This window comes from Bos javanicus, chromosome 4 (genome assembly GCF_032452875.1).
Source record: "Bos javanicus breed banteng chromosome 4, ARS-OSU_banteng_1.0, whole genome shotgun sequence".
Taxonomy (NCBI): Eukaryota; Metazoa; Chordata; class Mammalia; order Artiodactyla; family Bovidae; genus Bos; species Bos javanicus.
In genome coordinates, this window is record NC_083871.1 from 114,341,656 (window position 1) to 114,356,355 (window position 14,700).

Sequence of the window (14,700 nt, forward strand, 5' to 3'; positions counted from 1 at the left end):
ACATTGAAGGGGACTTCCCGGCCCCAAGAGTGGACAGGAACACAGGATGGACAAAGGAGAGAAAACAAGGAAAACTGAGGCCACCATGTGGACCCTGGTGAGTGTCTTAAATGGGGTGAGTGGGGGAAGAAGGCATAATATTTGATTCTTTTCTTCCTTCCCCTTTCCAAGGAGATCCAACAGCGTTCACTGAATCCTCCACCAGTTCGGCAGTGGGGATTTTTTAGGAGAGGCTGGAAGATAAGAGAGAGGACATTGTTGTTTCAAGTGTCATTTTCAAGGGCCCCGCAGATGAAGGTCTCAGGAAGAACTGGAAATAGAAACCAGGGACCCAGATTCCCAGCCTCGGTGTCCGCAGCCGGCAATGGAAAGTCCAGGGAGGGCCTGAGAAAGAACCCTGAGTTGGCGTGGTCTCTAGCGGTGACCTCGGGGCCCAGGGACAGGGGAGCCTGTGCCGCACGGATGGCAGGACAGTGTAGGCGAGGCGCAGTTGGGTCCGGGGCGGCGACCCTCCTCGGCCCACCAGCCGAGTTCATCAGCATCCCGGCACTGCCCGGAGAACAGACACTCCACCCAGACCAGCGCAGGGGGGCGAAAGCGACAGCTGGGCGGGCAGGGCAGCTGTCCCCTCCAAGCGAGTGGCCCTCGCAGCGGGTGTGGTGGGGGTTGGAAAGGAGGCGGAAGGGCCCAGGCTGGGTGGGAGGGGCCGGCCGCCGGGGCCGAGCGCGCGACTCGGGGGTGGAGGCTGCTTCGCCAGCCAGCTAGCGAGGGGCGGGGGCGTTGGGGCCCGCGCGCTGGAGGGGCGGGGGCGGCGGGGAGGGGGGCTCGGGCTGCGTGTGCCGGAGCCGGCGGGGGCGGTGGTGCGTGCGCATGACGCGGGGGGGAGGGCCCGGGCCGCGCGCTCCCGGTCCCGTTGTTGTTGCCGCTGGAGGCGGCTTCCAGGCAGCGGGATCGCGGCGCCGGGGAGCGCCCGGCAGCAGCGGCCCCAGCGTGCGCGGCGGCGCCTCCTGGCCTCTGCCCCCAGCCCTCGGCCCCATGCACTAGCCCCGCGCCGCCCGCTCCGTAGTCCCGGCCCCGCCAGCCCCGCGCGCCCGCCCGCCGCCGCCGCCGCCGCCGCCGCCGCAGCGCCGCCCCGGCCCTGGCCGGGCCCGCCTCGGGCCCCGCGGCTCCGGAGCCATGAACTTCCAGGCGGGCGGGGGACAGAGCCCGCAGCAGCAGCCGAGCCTGGCGGCGCCGGGAGGCAGCGGCGGCGGCGGCGCGGGGGGCGGCGGGCAGTTCGGCGGCGCAGGGCCGGGGGCCGGGGGCGGCGGCGGCCCCTCGCAGCAGCTGGCCGGCGGGCCCCCCCAGCAGTTCGCACTCTCCAACTCAGCGGCCATCCGGGCCGAGATCCAGCGCTTCGAGTCAGTGCATCCCAATATCTACGCCATCTACGACCTGATCGAGCGCATCGAGGACCTGGCGCTGCAGAATCAGATCCGGGAGCACGTCATCTCCATCGAGGGTGAGCGGAGCCGGGGGCTGCGGGAGCCGGGGCGCGGTGGCCTCTCCGGCCCCGCGGGCCCGTTCCGGCCACGCTTTCCCGGTCTGGGGGTCCTCGCGCGCCTGAGGTCGGGTCACGCGGTTTGTCGATCGCTGGCGCTACAGATCCGGCGGCCAGGCTTCGCCATTTCTCGGCTGGCGACACTTTGGGGCTGGGGGGCAGGTCCCGGGCCGGGGGACACGTTTTCTGATCTGCGTGCTCCAGGCTGTGAGGGTGGCGTCGCTGCGGGAACGGGTGTGCTTGGAGCCGCGGAGGTTCCGGGGCCCTGGGGCCCGGTCTGGTCGGGCATGGCCCAGGAGGGTGGGCGCGGCGGAGGGCCTCGGCGGGCCAGGAGGTGGGGCCGCTGCCGGAGAGGCGTCTCAGCTGCCGCCCCAGCCCTGCCCGCCTCGCAGCGGTGAATCGGAGCCTACCGTTAGTGGATGGCAGCGTTCCCGGGCCCGGCGCCCGCGGGCCCCGGAGGGTGGCGCTCCCCGAGGCCCTCTCTGCCGACGCACACCCCGCACGCCGCGGCGGCTGGGAGCGGGGCAGGCCTGGCGCGGGGCTGGGGCACCGGGGGCCGCGTGAGAGGCCTCGGCCGGGCCAGTGTCGCCTTCGCTGGGTCCAAAGCGCGCCGGACACCCGCCGCTGCTCTCCAGGGAGAGGCTCCAGAGGCGAACTGGGGGCTCCTGGGCGCTGACCGACCTCCAGGGACTCCGGTGCCAGGTGTCGGAAACTGGAACCGTGGGCCACTTAGTTACCCAGCGCTCCTTTCTCTAGGCTCTCAGGCCTGGACTTGGCAGCCGAGGGGCAGAGGAAGTTGGGGCACACTGCTGGCAGATGTGCCAGGACCCCTGGTGTGGTGGGGACAGGCAGCATCAGCAGGCCCCCACCTCTTAGGCGGCATGGTGACCTTTGAGCGCCGGTGGGGCAGATGGACCTGGGCCTGGGCCATCTGCTTCCTCCTCCCTCTCCTTTCCCTTTGAAGGCTGTCACCCCCCAGCAGGTGGTGGGTTCAGAAATGCCAGGAAAAGGCAGGGCCTTTTGCTGAGGACCTGGAGTTGATGGGAAGGGGCCTGTCCACTACTGGGGCCTCACAGGAGGGCCCCACTGGCATCTTTCTTTGTGTGAGGCTCTGGGGATGGGGTGTCCTTCCCCTGAACAACCCCTGTCTGCTTTTAGGGGTCCCCACGGCTGAGGAAGGAGTCGTTGGGCTTTTGGCGGGGGTAGGGGACCTCATTTAGAGCCGGAGTCCCGCTCTGTTCTTGACATGGTCCCTTCTGACTTCTTCCTGTCCCTTGCCCAGCCCTTGCTCATCCCTCTCCAGGCTGAGTTCACTGTGAACTAATTAGGTGACAGAAGAAAAAAAAAAAAAAAACTCATTAGCTTGGATCTGAGTAAATGGCCTGAATCATCGGTGTGGCTGGGGACCAGGAGGTGGCATCTGTGTAAGCCAGGGGCCCCCAAAAGAGAGGAGATGACCAATTTTTCCTCCTCGGTCTGAAGAGGTGGGGCGGGGAGAGCCGCCATTCCCTGTGGCTTCCCTCTTTCCCCCCGAGGAAGTAAGTGCCCATCATCAGTGCCCAGATGCCTCCCTCACCCACCCCCCGCCCCCTACAGGCCCTTTTGGAGGGGGAAGAGGCTTGGTGGGACAGCCATGGGGTGGGAGGTGTGGAGGAAGGCAGGCCAAGCAGGGAGAGGCAGGAGTCTCAGCTGGACGCCGCCTCTAACTTCCGATTCCTTAACAGCGATCGCCCACCCCTGCTCCCCAGCTCAGGAGGTCTCTGGCCAAGCATCTTCTATGATGTGCAAGCCAGTGTTCCTGGGCCACGCTTGGGTATTCACCTCCGTCCTGAATCCAACACGACAGGCAGAATTTCCCCCTTTAGAGCCCACCCCCGTGACCAACTTCCCCACTGCGGTTTGGAAGTACCCTGCTTTCCGTCTGCCACGCCTGGAAGCTCCGTGTCACCATCTCGGATTCTGGGACCTGGTGTCTCATTGTCACCAGGCCCAGCTGCTCCTCACACATCCGTTCCCAGCTCTCCTGGTCTCTACTTCCCTGCTCTTTCTTGGCGAGGCCGCCTCCCTCTTTCCTCCGTCCCCCCCCCATAGCCCCCCCCCCTTTTTTTTTGCCAACCTTTCTCCTGGAACCCATCTTGATTCTCCACCTCACCCCTGCTTTCCCACTTATGTTGCCCTAGCTTTTCCACTGTAGGCAGGCATCAAAAAGAAGAAAAAAAAGCCCAGAAAACTCCTTCTTCAATTTCTGCCCTATATCCTTCCTTTCGCCATCTGCCAAACCATATTGCTGCTGTCCTGCAAACAGCATCCCCGCCTCCCCAGCAGAGGGCGGGGTGGGGGCAGCTTCACAGGCGGGGCGTTTCCCTGCTCACCCAGGGAGCCTGACCCGAGACCCCGCCAACCCCCTGCCAGAGCCCCCGCAGACCTGGGTCGAGAGGCTGTTACATAAACACATCCATCACCCGGGAGGCTGACCCTATGTTTACTAGACATGGGCCTCGTAGTAGCAAGGGATGACATTTCCCTCGTGTGGAGTAAGCCTCACTCGGTGGTGCTTTGGTGAAGGGTGTTCATCCCAACCCTGGAGGTGACCGGGGAGGTGTGGTCAGGGGTCCCTTTGGGACTGAGAAGGCTCTGTGGCACCCTGTCTTCCTGCCCTCTCTCAGCCCCTCTGAACCCTGTGGCCAGGGCAGGAAGAAGCAAAGGAACTCTGAGCTTTCCTGTGTTTCAGGACAGGATCTGGAGGGAGGGAGTTCCTTTTCCCTCCAAAGGCAAAGAAAGAGAGAACCTGCCCGCTGTTAGGCCTTACGGAATGTATGAGGGTCTCATCAAGAGCCGGGATGGATGGGCAGATGGCTCAGCACCTGCGGAGCCTCTGGGCCACCCTCGCCACCCTGGTGGGGGCACCGAGGCTCGGAGGGGTTGGGGACCTGATGGTGTGCCCTGTGTCCTAGAAAGAGGGCCACAGAGGATCTGGGTCCAGATGGGGACAGCCTAGGCGCACGGGACCTAGGCGTGCTGGGCCACGTGAGCCGGGAGCTGGGATGAGCTGTTGGGAAAGGCCGCCCCGGGGTTCCCGCGGGTGGCCTGGAAAGGCAGGCTTGTCCCTGAGTAGCCCTGAGCTCAGGGAGGTCTGCCCGTGTGACACCCGGCCAGGAATCAGACTGTGGTCCTGGGCAGCTATTCGTCAACTGGGTAACTTGTTCCTATGGCTCTTGGTGTTCCTGCAAGTTTTGGGGGCTTTTTTTTGAGATGTTTTAACTTATTTTAGTTTAAAAGCATGTTTTATCAATGTAATTTGTCTACAGTGTGAAAAAAAGGGTTCGTCGCACAGTCATGTCCGACTCTTGGCGACCCCATGGACTGTTGCCCGCCAGGCTCCTCTGCCCATGGGATTCTCCAGACCAGAATACTGGAGTGGGTGGCCATTCCCTTCTCCAGAGGATCTTCCCAGCCCAGGGATGGAGCCTGGGTCTCCTGCCTTGGAGGCAGATTCTTTACCATCTGAGCCACCTAGGGAAACCCCTATTATAAAATAAAACTTCAGGACAGTGAAGCCTCCAACTGCTGAGCCGGCGCCCAGGAGTGTGGTCCTGCTGGAGACCTGGCTTGGGGAGTGGCCCCCAGGATTGCCCCAGTCCTCAAGCTGCGAGGCCACCATGAAGAGGGAGGGAGTGAGGAGCTTGGCCTCTGCTGGGTCCAGGCCTGCCTTCCTCCAGGGGCTTTTAAGCAGTGAAATTCCTTGGTCGGGGTGACACATGGCTGTCCTGTTACCCCTCACTCACTGAGGCATTGTCTGCCTTACCTCCATGGGCTCCGGGCTTGGTAACATTCTAAAGGGACTCAGATAAAAAGAGGTTTGGGTGTTCCTAGTTCAAATCCAGGCCAAGGGGAGAAGGTGGCCCGGAACTGTGGGCAGGGTGGTCAGAGCCTCTGCAGCTGCAGGTCTCCCCAGAGCTGTAGATTTTGTCCCTTGTTGTTTCCTGTCCTGTGACCAGATCCCAGCAACAGCCCTGTGATGTGGAGAGAAGCACTGGGTCCATTCTGGAGACAGAAAAGCTCTGTCCTGAGCTGATTCCCTTCTCCTGCTCCTGGGGATAGGCATTCCCCAACCTGCTGATAATACGTGCCTGCAGGGCTTGCTGCCTCCAAGAGATCTCACTTGGTGGGTTTGGGATGGGGGCCCAGGGTGTGTAACGTCCCCTGGGCCATTGTGGTAATTAGCTGCTTTGGGGAATGCGTGCCTCGTGGGGGACCGGTTATTGAGGACTTTGCACAAAAGAGCTCTAGGAATTCTCAAAAAGAGGATATTGGTGTGGGTGCCAGGGGCCAGGGAAAGCTGCATTTGTTCCAGATACGTGTATTAGCTCCTGCGATGTGGCCCAGTTGCATCTAGCACTGCGGAGAGCAGGAGGGGAGGGCGGGGGCTGAGCCAGCACTCTGGACACTGAAGGTGAATGGATCAGCCCTTAGCAGATCCCAGAGCGGGGACTGGGAGTGGCAAGAGTAAAGCCCAAGTTTTAAGAAAAGCAGGGCGAAGATGAGAGGCTGGGAAAGGCTTGTCAAGCCCCCAAGCCTGCAGGAACTCGGTGGGGGGAGCCTGGAGATGCCCCCCCACCCCTCACTTCCAACCATTTAGTCCTTCTTCACTGCTTTCCAGCTCTCTGCCAGATTTGGAACACAGTCCATGTTCCTAAACACGCCTATGGCTGGCATGTACCATAGCTTTCTTCTACCATTTATTCATGCATTTATTTGTTTTTGGCTGCACTGAGTAACATGTGAGACCTTGGTTCCTTCACCAGGGATCTGCAGTGGAAGCTGGAGTCTTAACCACTAGACTGCCAGGGAAGTCCTTACCATTTACTTCTTTAATTCAATGTGTGTGCCGGGCACGGGGTCTGGTAGATGCTCTGTGCAGAGGGAGCAGGTGTGCAAAGGCAGCAAGGGATGGGGCTCAAGGAGCCACAGGCTGGTCTGTGTGCCTGAGCACTGAGTCTACGGGGGGAGGACCCTGGTGTAGGAGTTTTGAACGTTTAATCCTCTTATGAATTCATTTACAGCTCACCTTGTTCTAGGAGACCACTCAAGGTGGCACTTAAGCCTGCAGGAGATAGGCAGTCACTGGAGGGTTGAAGCAGGAGCTGTCTGGCAGGTGTTATCTGAAAGCAGGTTGGGGCTTCCCTGGTGCCTCCGATGGTAAAGAATCTGCCTGCAATACTGGAGACCTGGGTTCGATCCCTGGGTCGGGAAGATGCCTTGGAGAGGGAAATGGCCACCCACTCCAGTATTCTTGCCTGGAGAAGCCCTATGGACAGAGGAGCCTGGTGGGCTACAGACCAGGGGGCCGCAAAAAGAGTCAAGCACAACTGAGCGATTAACTCTTTCCCTTCTCACTCACATTTGAGAATGAACTCTCCATTTGGTGCCAGCTGGACCAGAGGGCACAGGGCCACAGGGAAACCAGGCAGGAGAAGTGGATGAATGAGCTCTTAGTGTCCATGCCATGCATTTGGCCGTGAGCCCTTCCCAGCTGCTGTCAGCGGGCCTCTGATCTCAGAACCTCAGGAATGGAGGGAAGAAGGAGACCCTAGCCTGGGGGAGCTGAGGCTGAGGGGGGCCAACCCAGGGCCCTGTGAACTGAGGGGCCTGTTCAGCATGGCCTGAACACCTACCCAGGACCCTTTGGCTTGCCCCTATTCTCTGCAGGTAACGCGATTAAACAGAGAACAGAGGTTTTCTTGAACCAATTGCATTCTTCCTGACGTCTGGCCGGCTTCCACCACGCAGGCCAAGGGCGGCTAGTTTGGCTCAGGGAGCTAAGCTCTGGGATTATGGAAGCAGGAAGGAGAGGTGACCTGAATCACCTGCTTTGAGGATGTGGACCTTGGGCTATGCGGTGTCCCACCAGTGAGCATTCCTCGCCTGCCTGCTGGAGATTGTCATGAGGCCTCTGCCGTCCCTTGCAGTCTTCTCGGGTATGCATAAAGCATCCCCATTTTGCAATGAGATTGCCTAGGACTTAGAAGAGTGTCCCTGATGGCTCAGAGGTAAAGTGTCTGCCCGCAATGCGGGAGACCCCGGGTTCGATCCCTGGGTCCGGAAGATCCCCTGGAGAAGGAAATGGCAACCCACTCCAGTATTCTTGCCTGATGAATCCCATGGATGGAGGAGCCTGGTAGCCTACAGTCCAAGTCACATCCCCAAGACTGCCCAGGGACTCTGCCTGGTTTTCCAGTTCCAGGCCTGGGGCTCTTCCCCTCACATGGATGGACTGATTGAGCTCTGCTGGGCCAGGCTGACATGCAGTCAGCTGTGCTGGGTGCTTCTCAGGCAAGCTTTTGACCTGGAGTTTCACCTTTGGAAGCTTTTAAAGTACAACTTAAGGGCGATTCAGAGCTCTTCTCTCCTGCCGTAGTTTTCTTCTGGATGTCTTGTATGCCCAGCTGAATGATGCCTTTTGGAGAGGGGCTCTCCCTTCTGGGAGCAGCGTGGATACTGCGCGTGGTAGAAAAGATGCTCAGTCAGGAAACACTCCAAAACATTTGAACATCTAAAAAATGTAAATATATGTTTAAACAGGGAAAATAACGCCTGCTTGTTAGAACACATTCCAGTGTGAAAGGAAGCAGAAACACCCTACCCCTCCCCGGGGCACCTGCTGTCTGTCTGATGGGTATCTCCGATCTGCCTCCTCTCCCGTATCTATCTACTATATCTAATTACTCCACGATCAATGATATTATTGCCATTTCATAGCAGAAGTGGGACTCTGGAAAATACTCCACTGGGAAGAAAGGAAACCAGAGCCGCAGATTCATGAAAGGCCTCTGTGTTCAAGCACCTGTCTGGCAGCTCCCCGTCGGGGAATCCGGAGACGGGGGGTCTCCTTCCTGTTCTGCAGCCGACTAGCTGCGAGAACTCAGGCCCCCAAACCTCCCTCCCCACCCTGGCCTGTCCTCCTGATCCTGGTCCTAGCCTGTGGGCCATCTCAGTCTTGGATTCCTGCTCCATGGAGGACAGATTCCATTCAGTGTGAGGTTCCGAGCTTGCCTACCTGTGCGCCACGTATGATACACGCTGCCTGGCACAGAGTGAGTGCCCGGTACGGGCTCGTGGTGATCTGAGAGGCTGCGTGGTGCCCAGGGCAGGGCTGTGCAATCAAGCCAAGTCTGCTGGCGCCTAGATCTTTGCACACTGAGATCTTTACACGCCTAGATCTGTTTATTCCCTTTGGACAGATTCCCAGAAAGAAGAAAACGGTAGGGCCGTTGGGCTCACACGACCTTTTGGGGACTTTGGCCACACGTGCCACAGTACCCCGTAGGCAAACCCTTCCTGTTTTCTGGGGCAGAGACTGCCTGTTCCCTGCCCCTACCCCCTCCACCTGAAAAGAGAAGAGAAAGGATGAAAGGGTTTTGTGTGTATTTGATTACTAGTGAGAGTTAAGATTCAGCAATGGTTTTTTGATCACTGTATTTTGTTGAATTTCGTTCACATCCTTTATTCGTCTTCCCCGTGGTTTGTTACTCTCTTGCTTAACACGTGTTGTCGTTTAGTCGCTCAGTTGTGTTTGACTCTTTGCAAATCCGTGGACTGCAGCATGGCAGGTTTCCCTGTCCTTCACTATCTTCCAGAGCTTGCTCAAACTCATGTCCTTTGAATCGGTGATGCCATCAAGCCATCTCATCCTCTGTTGCCCCCTCTGTGTCCTCAATCTCTCCCAGCATCAGGGTCTTTTCCAGTGAGTCAGCTCTTTGCGTCAGGTGGCCAAAGTATTGGAGCTTCAGCATCAGTCCTTCCAATGAATAGTCAGGGTTGATCTCCTTTAGGATTGGCTGGTTTGATCTTGCAGTCCAAGGGACTCTCAAGAGTCTTCTCCAGCACCACAGTTCAAAAGCATCAATTCTTTGGTGCTTAACCTTCTTTATGGTTCAACTCTCACATCCATACGTGACTACTGGAAAAACCAGAGCTTTGACTAGACGGACCTTTGTTGGCAAAACGATGTCTCTGCTTTTAATACGTGTGGGACAGTTTTAATCTCTGAATTCAGAGCAGGCGTACATTGCTGATTGCTGGAGGTGAGCTGCGGTCTGGGTCTCTCTGGCGGCCCTCTGACACTCCTGGGGCCCTGGGCACCAAGATGAGTGAGCCCACACCACGTGGTCCCAGAGGGACGTGCCTTTGCTGTTTTCGTGCCTGTTTATAGTGTGTATTTTCTTTCTCTTTCTTGTTTGTCAGTATCCCTCCTTGCCACTGTTGGCGCGCCCGCCCACAGCAATTTCTCTTTTGCCTTTTAATTTGATGTTTTGATGGCTTGCGAACCTGGAGCCCAAGCTGGTAGAGTGGGATTTGAGCCCAGGCATGGCCTCTCTGAGTGTGTTTGTGTCTGTGTCTGTGTGTGCGGCGGGGTGGGAGCCTGGGAACTCTGGGGGTCCTGCTCTGCTCCTGGTGGGAGGGCCCAGCCCTTCCTCTGCGTGTGGTCTCTTCCAGGGAGGGGTTGACGTGCTTGGACTCTTGGTTAAACAGGCCCTAAACGAAGACCCTTTGGTGAGAAATGCTTTGAAGATTTGGTGGCTTTCAGTCCCCTCCGAAGCCCCCACTTATCTTGGTTATTGTTTCCAGACTCTTCTAGACCTTTTTACATCAGATGATGCGGTAGAATGGAGCCTGCTGCCTGGATTTGGATTCCTAACACTTAGTAGCTGTGTGATCTTGGGTGAATTCCGTAACCTTTCTGTGCCTTGGCTTCCTTGTGGCTAAAATGAGGGTAACAAGCACCCATCTCATTGCTGTGAGGATGAAGTGTATTAACACGTGCGAAGTTTTTAGACCAGCCCCGGCTGTGTTCACAGCGGCTCCAGCCTCTGCAGGGCTGGGGCGATGACTTGGTGAGGTCATCACCTGCCACTGTGGCTCCGCAGTCACCCTCCCTGAACCCAAGTGGGCAAGTGGGCAAACCTGGGGAGCAGAGTTGGGGGTAGGTTGGTCCAGCTTGGCAGACGCTGGGCAGGGGTGCTTGGTCCCATCTTGTCTGAGGTTCCAGCTGATAGACGCAGACGCTGGACCACAGCTGGTCACAAGGCACCCAGCGTTGCTTTCCTCTGACTGTTTGCCTGTCGATTAGTGTGTTTCCTCTAATTCAGCACCAATTACATATGCGAGTCACGTGTAAATTCAGATTTTCAGGTAGCCATAATGAGAAAGTAAAAAGATGGGCAAGAATGGATACACGTGTACGTATGACTGGGTCCCTTCGCTGATCACCTGAAACTGTCAGAGCATCGTTCATCGGCTGCACCCCGATACAAAATAAAAAGTTTAAAACAAAAGGGAAAAGGAAATCAACTTTAATGCTGTGTTTTATTTAACCCATTGTATCTGAAATATTATCATTTCAATGTACAATTAATATAAAAATATTTAATGAGCCATCTCACATTCTTTTTTCAACAACGTCTTCAAGCTCTCCTGTTTTACACCCTCAGCGCCTCTCCATTTAGACCGGCCACATTTCAGATGCCCAGGAGCTGCCGGTGGCTCTGGTATTGGAAGAATGGCTCTAATTTTATCCTGTCAGATAACGAAAGAATACCTCTTTGTTGGAAAAATTGAATATAGAAGTATATCCTTTTGGATTCATCTTCCTGAAGTGTTACATTCGAAAATTTTTTTTAAAGTAATGTGACCTTCACGTATGTCCTGCTGTTTTCATTCAGTCAGCAAGCACTCCTTCACCACGCACCTGCTCAGGCCACAGTGATGGGGGGCATACAAATCCATCTAGAAGTGTTACTGAACTCGCAGTGGCTTTTTGTTAGCACAGATTTTCTTAAAACCTGAAAGTGTAACCAGCGTTGCGGGGGCTGGGGCACTAAACGTGTTCCCATCGAGGGAATTCTCAGATTTTGGAACCGAGACTCACAGAGTTCTGCTTAAGGTGGAAGGTGGGGAACGAGCCCAGGCCCCGCTCTTTGGCAAGATGCGGGAGGAGAGGGTGGGTGTCTGGGGAGAGAGCACGTCCAGGCCCCTCTGAGTCAGCGTCTTGGTTGCGGATGGCTCTGCCCACAAGCTCCAGCATGGCTCACGTCACTTGGGTTTGGTGGTTTAGCCCCACGTGGCTGCTGCGCTGCCCTACTTAATGTCCCCGCCCACCCCCTCTGCATCACGGCCAGATAATCCTGAACCCAATCCTGACCTGAGTGAGGGGAGAGAGGGGGCGGGAAGGGACTCTCCCATCTGCCGCTGGGCCAGCAGCGATGGTGGGCCCGACCGGAAGTGGACGTGCCAGCCTCGAACCGGGTGAATGGCACAGTCAGGGACTGGCTGACCTCTGCATATCCGCCTCGGGCTGGATGGAATAAAGTGCTGGATTGGGAGGTGTAGGCTTTTAGGGGAGAGTGAAGTCGCTTAGTCGTGTCCGACTCCTTGTGACCTCATGGACCATAGCCTGCCAGGTTCCTCCATCCCTGGGATTTTCCAGGCAAGAATACTGGAGTGGGTTGCTGTTTCCTTCTCCAGGGGATCTTCTTGACCTGAGAGTCGAACCCGGGTCTCCTGAATTGCAGGCAGACTCTTTACTGTCTGAGCCACCAGGGAATCTGCTTAGGGGATAGGGTGCTGATTGTGTAGCCAGTGGTGCAGGCCAGAGACAGTGGAAGCCACCTACGCGGGATTCAAGGTCACTGAGGAACAGCTGGGTGGATGAGGCCCCCAGCTCTTTTCTTTTCGTGGTGGGGGCCTCCTTCCAGCTCACAGAGCAAAAGCGGGCTGGGTGATCCTGCCAGCCACGTCCCCCTCAGCCGTGACCCCCGGTAGTGGTACTGGGACAAGTCACCAGCAAAGCTGCAGTGTACCCCTCACCCCATCCTGGCGTCACAGGCAGGAGCTGTTTTTGTAAGGCTTCTTTTTCCTTCTTGGTCTGTGTTCTGTCTTTGTGCTGAGTAACATGTATATAGAACAGCGGAGAGTTCGTAAACAGACACATATGCTCAGAAAAACACGTGGAGCAGTCAGGCCCCTCTCAGCCCGAAGCCCTGGTTGTTGAATCCCTCAGGCCACTTCCGGGCCCTGAGATTAGGGAGCCCACCCCCTCCCCTCCCCTCCCCCTCTCCTCCCTCTCCCCTCCCCCTCCCCCTCCGGCTTGGAGATGAGATGCTAGTGGAACCGCCCAGGAAGGAGCATCCCGAAGTATTGCAGCAATAAACACCACCTCCCTTGCACCAGCTCCCTGTTAACCTTTGTCCAGGGAGCCAGCAGGGAACATGCCGATGGGCCGGGCTGGGCAGCCTTCTGCCTTCAGGAGGCCCTTGGGTAAGCCTTCCTGAGTCCCCCTCCAGCCAGCCTAGAGAAGACAGAGGTCGTCACCCTGCAGAGCTCTCTGCTCCCAGCGTGTCATTCAGAGGGGACATGCCATCCTGAGCTGGTGCCTACAGGCACCTCGCCTCCCTCCCCGGTCCCCATCACCTGCTGGCTAGGGCCCTGGGGCTGCACTCTGCTCTGTGGGCTCCGGGGGCACTTACTGCCCTTTCCCGGGTCGAAGAGCTGGGCTGTAAAGCCGCCTGTCTCCAGCTCCATCGCTGTCCTTTCTGGTGCAAGGCCCTGGTCTGTCCTCCGCCCCCCATCCGCCGAGACTCCCCTGACCTGGTCCCTGTGGGCCTGGAGCCGTGTGTGTCTCGCCCCTGCTGGTCCCGAGCTGGTGTCCACCCGACTTGCTGTCTCCCTTCTGGATGCTGAGCTGGTGGCAGGCGGGCCTCGGGCCCCCAGCCCAGCAGAGACTGGTGACCGGGGCCCTCCCTGCTCGGTTCAGAGCCCAGGAGCCCTGTGGGGCCTGGGGGTCTCTCAGGGAGCCCGGTACCACCTGTAGCAGCCCAGAGCAGCCAAGGATGGGGAGAGGGGTTGTCAGGGGCCTGAGGTGGAGCTGGGCTGGGAGGAGGCCGTCTGTAGCAGGGCCCAGCTTCTCTCTCCCAGGCCTGTCCTCCCGGCGGCCGAGTCTGGGCCGTGTGCTCTGCGCCCGGCTCCAGCCCGACCTGCACCAGCATGGCCCCCAGGTGACCCCTGGAGGAGGGTGGCAGCGGCGTGTGGAGTTCTCTGTCCTCTCCTGCCTCCTCCAGGGCTCAGAGCTCGGTCAGAGCTGCCAGGTCGTGGAGAGCTGGGTGTCTTGCTTTTCAGCACGTCGGCCAACGCAGACCTTAAACACCCCGCAGATGTGTGGGAGTGGCCGTCCTTCCACCTGGCCCTGGAGGGCGGTGGGGACAGGAAGGTGGTCACATTCTAGCCCACTTTGTGACCCTCACCCGCCACCAGCGGGCCTGAGACCAAGGGAGGGACACCAGCCAGCATCTGGGTCTCAGGTGGGTGCAGGGGGGCGGACAGGCCCTGTGTGGGTGGGTGGAGGGGCAATCTGGTTGAGTCCAGGCCGAGGGCACCGGTGACATCAATACGGAGACCCTGACCCAGGTCCAAACAGCTTAACAGTGACTCGCTGAGGGGGCAGTGTGCCCGGGAGACCCAGGAGAGAGTCCTTCCTCTGTCTGCAAGGGAAAATGCGTTCTGGAGGATGAGGGGGCTGGGCCGTCCAGGTCTGGGAGCTGTGTGTGTGGTGGTGGGGTACGGGAGGGGCAGGAGGGGGAGGCCCTTCTGGATTCTGAACCAGGTGCCCTGGACACTGTCACTGCCTTTCCTTCTGGTGAAAAAGTGAAAGTTGTGAGTTGCTCAGGCAAGAAGACTGGAGTGGGCTGCCATTCCCTTCTCCAGGGGGTCTTCCCGACCCAGGGATCCAACCCAGATCTCCTGCATGGCTGGCAGATTCTTTACTGTCTGGGTCGGGGAAGCCCTTCCAGTGAGTGAAAGTCGCTCAGTCGTGTCTGATTCTTTGTGACTCCTATAGTCCATGGAATTCTCCAGGCCAGAATACTGGAGTGGATAGCCTTTGCCTTCTCCAGGGGATCTTCCCAACCCAGGGATCAAACCCAGGTCTCCCGCATTGCAGGCAGATTCTTTACGATCTGAGCCCTTCCAGGGTGCCCCCTAAACTTGATCAAGGGTACAGTTGATTTCTGCAGCAAGTGGGCTATAGGTCCCAGAGCAGCTCAGCCAGGAGTGGGCTGTGTGGGGGGGTCCCTCTGCTTCTGAGCAGGAACGGTTAGATACCAAAG

At 58.2% G+C, this 14,700-nt stretch overlaps 1 protein-coding gene across 6 annotated transcripts in view; it reads left to right on the forward strand.

Annotated features, from left to right (window-relative positions):
- The first annotated feature begins 883 nt into the window (after window positions 1-883).
- Window positions 884-14,700, forward strand: part of AGAP3 (ArfGAP with GTPase domain, ankyrin repeat and PH domain 3) — a 56,521-nt gene continuing 42,704 nt past the window's right edge. The window contains exon 1 of one of the 6 annotated variants that reach the window (XM_061415185.1): window positions 884-1,501. In XM_061415185.1, coding sequence (XP_061271169.1) covers window positions 1,177-1,501 — 325 coding nt within the window. In that variant the 5' untranslated portion in view covers window positions 884-1,176. The remainder of the gene's footprint in view (window positions 1,502-14,700) is intronic. The other 5 variants (XM_061415182.1, XM_061415183.1, XM_061415186.1 and 2 more) reach the window with 5 other exon arrangements.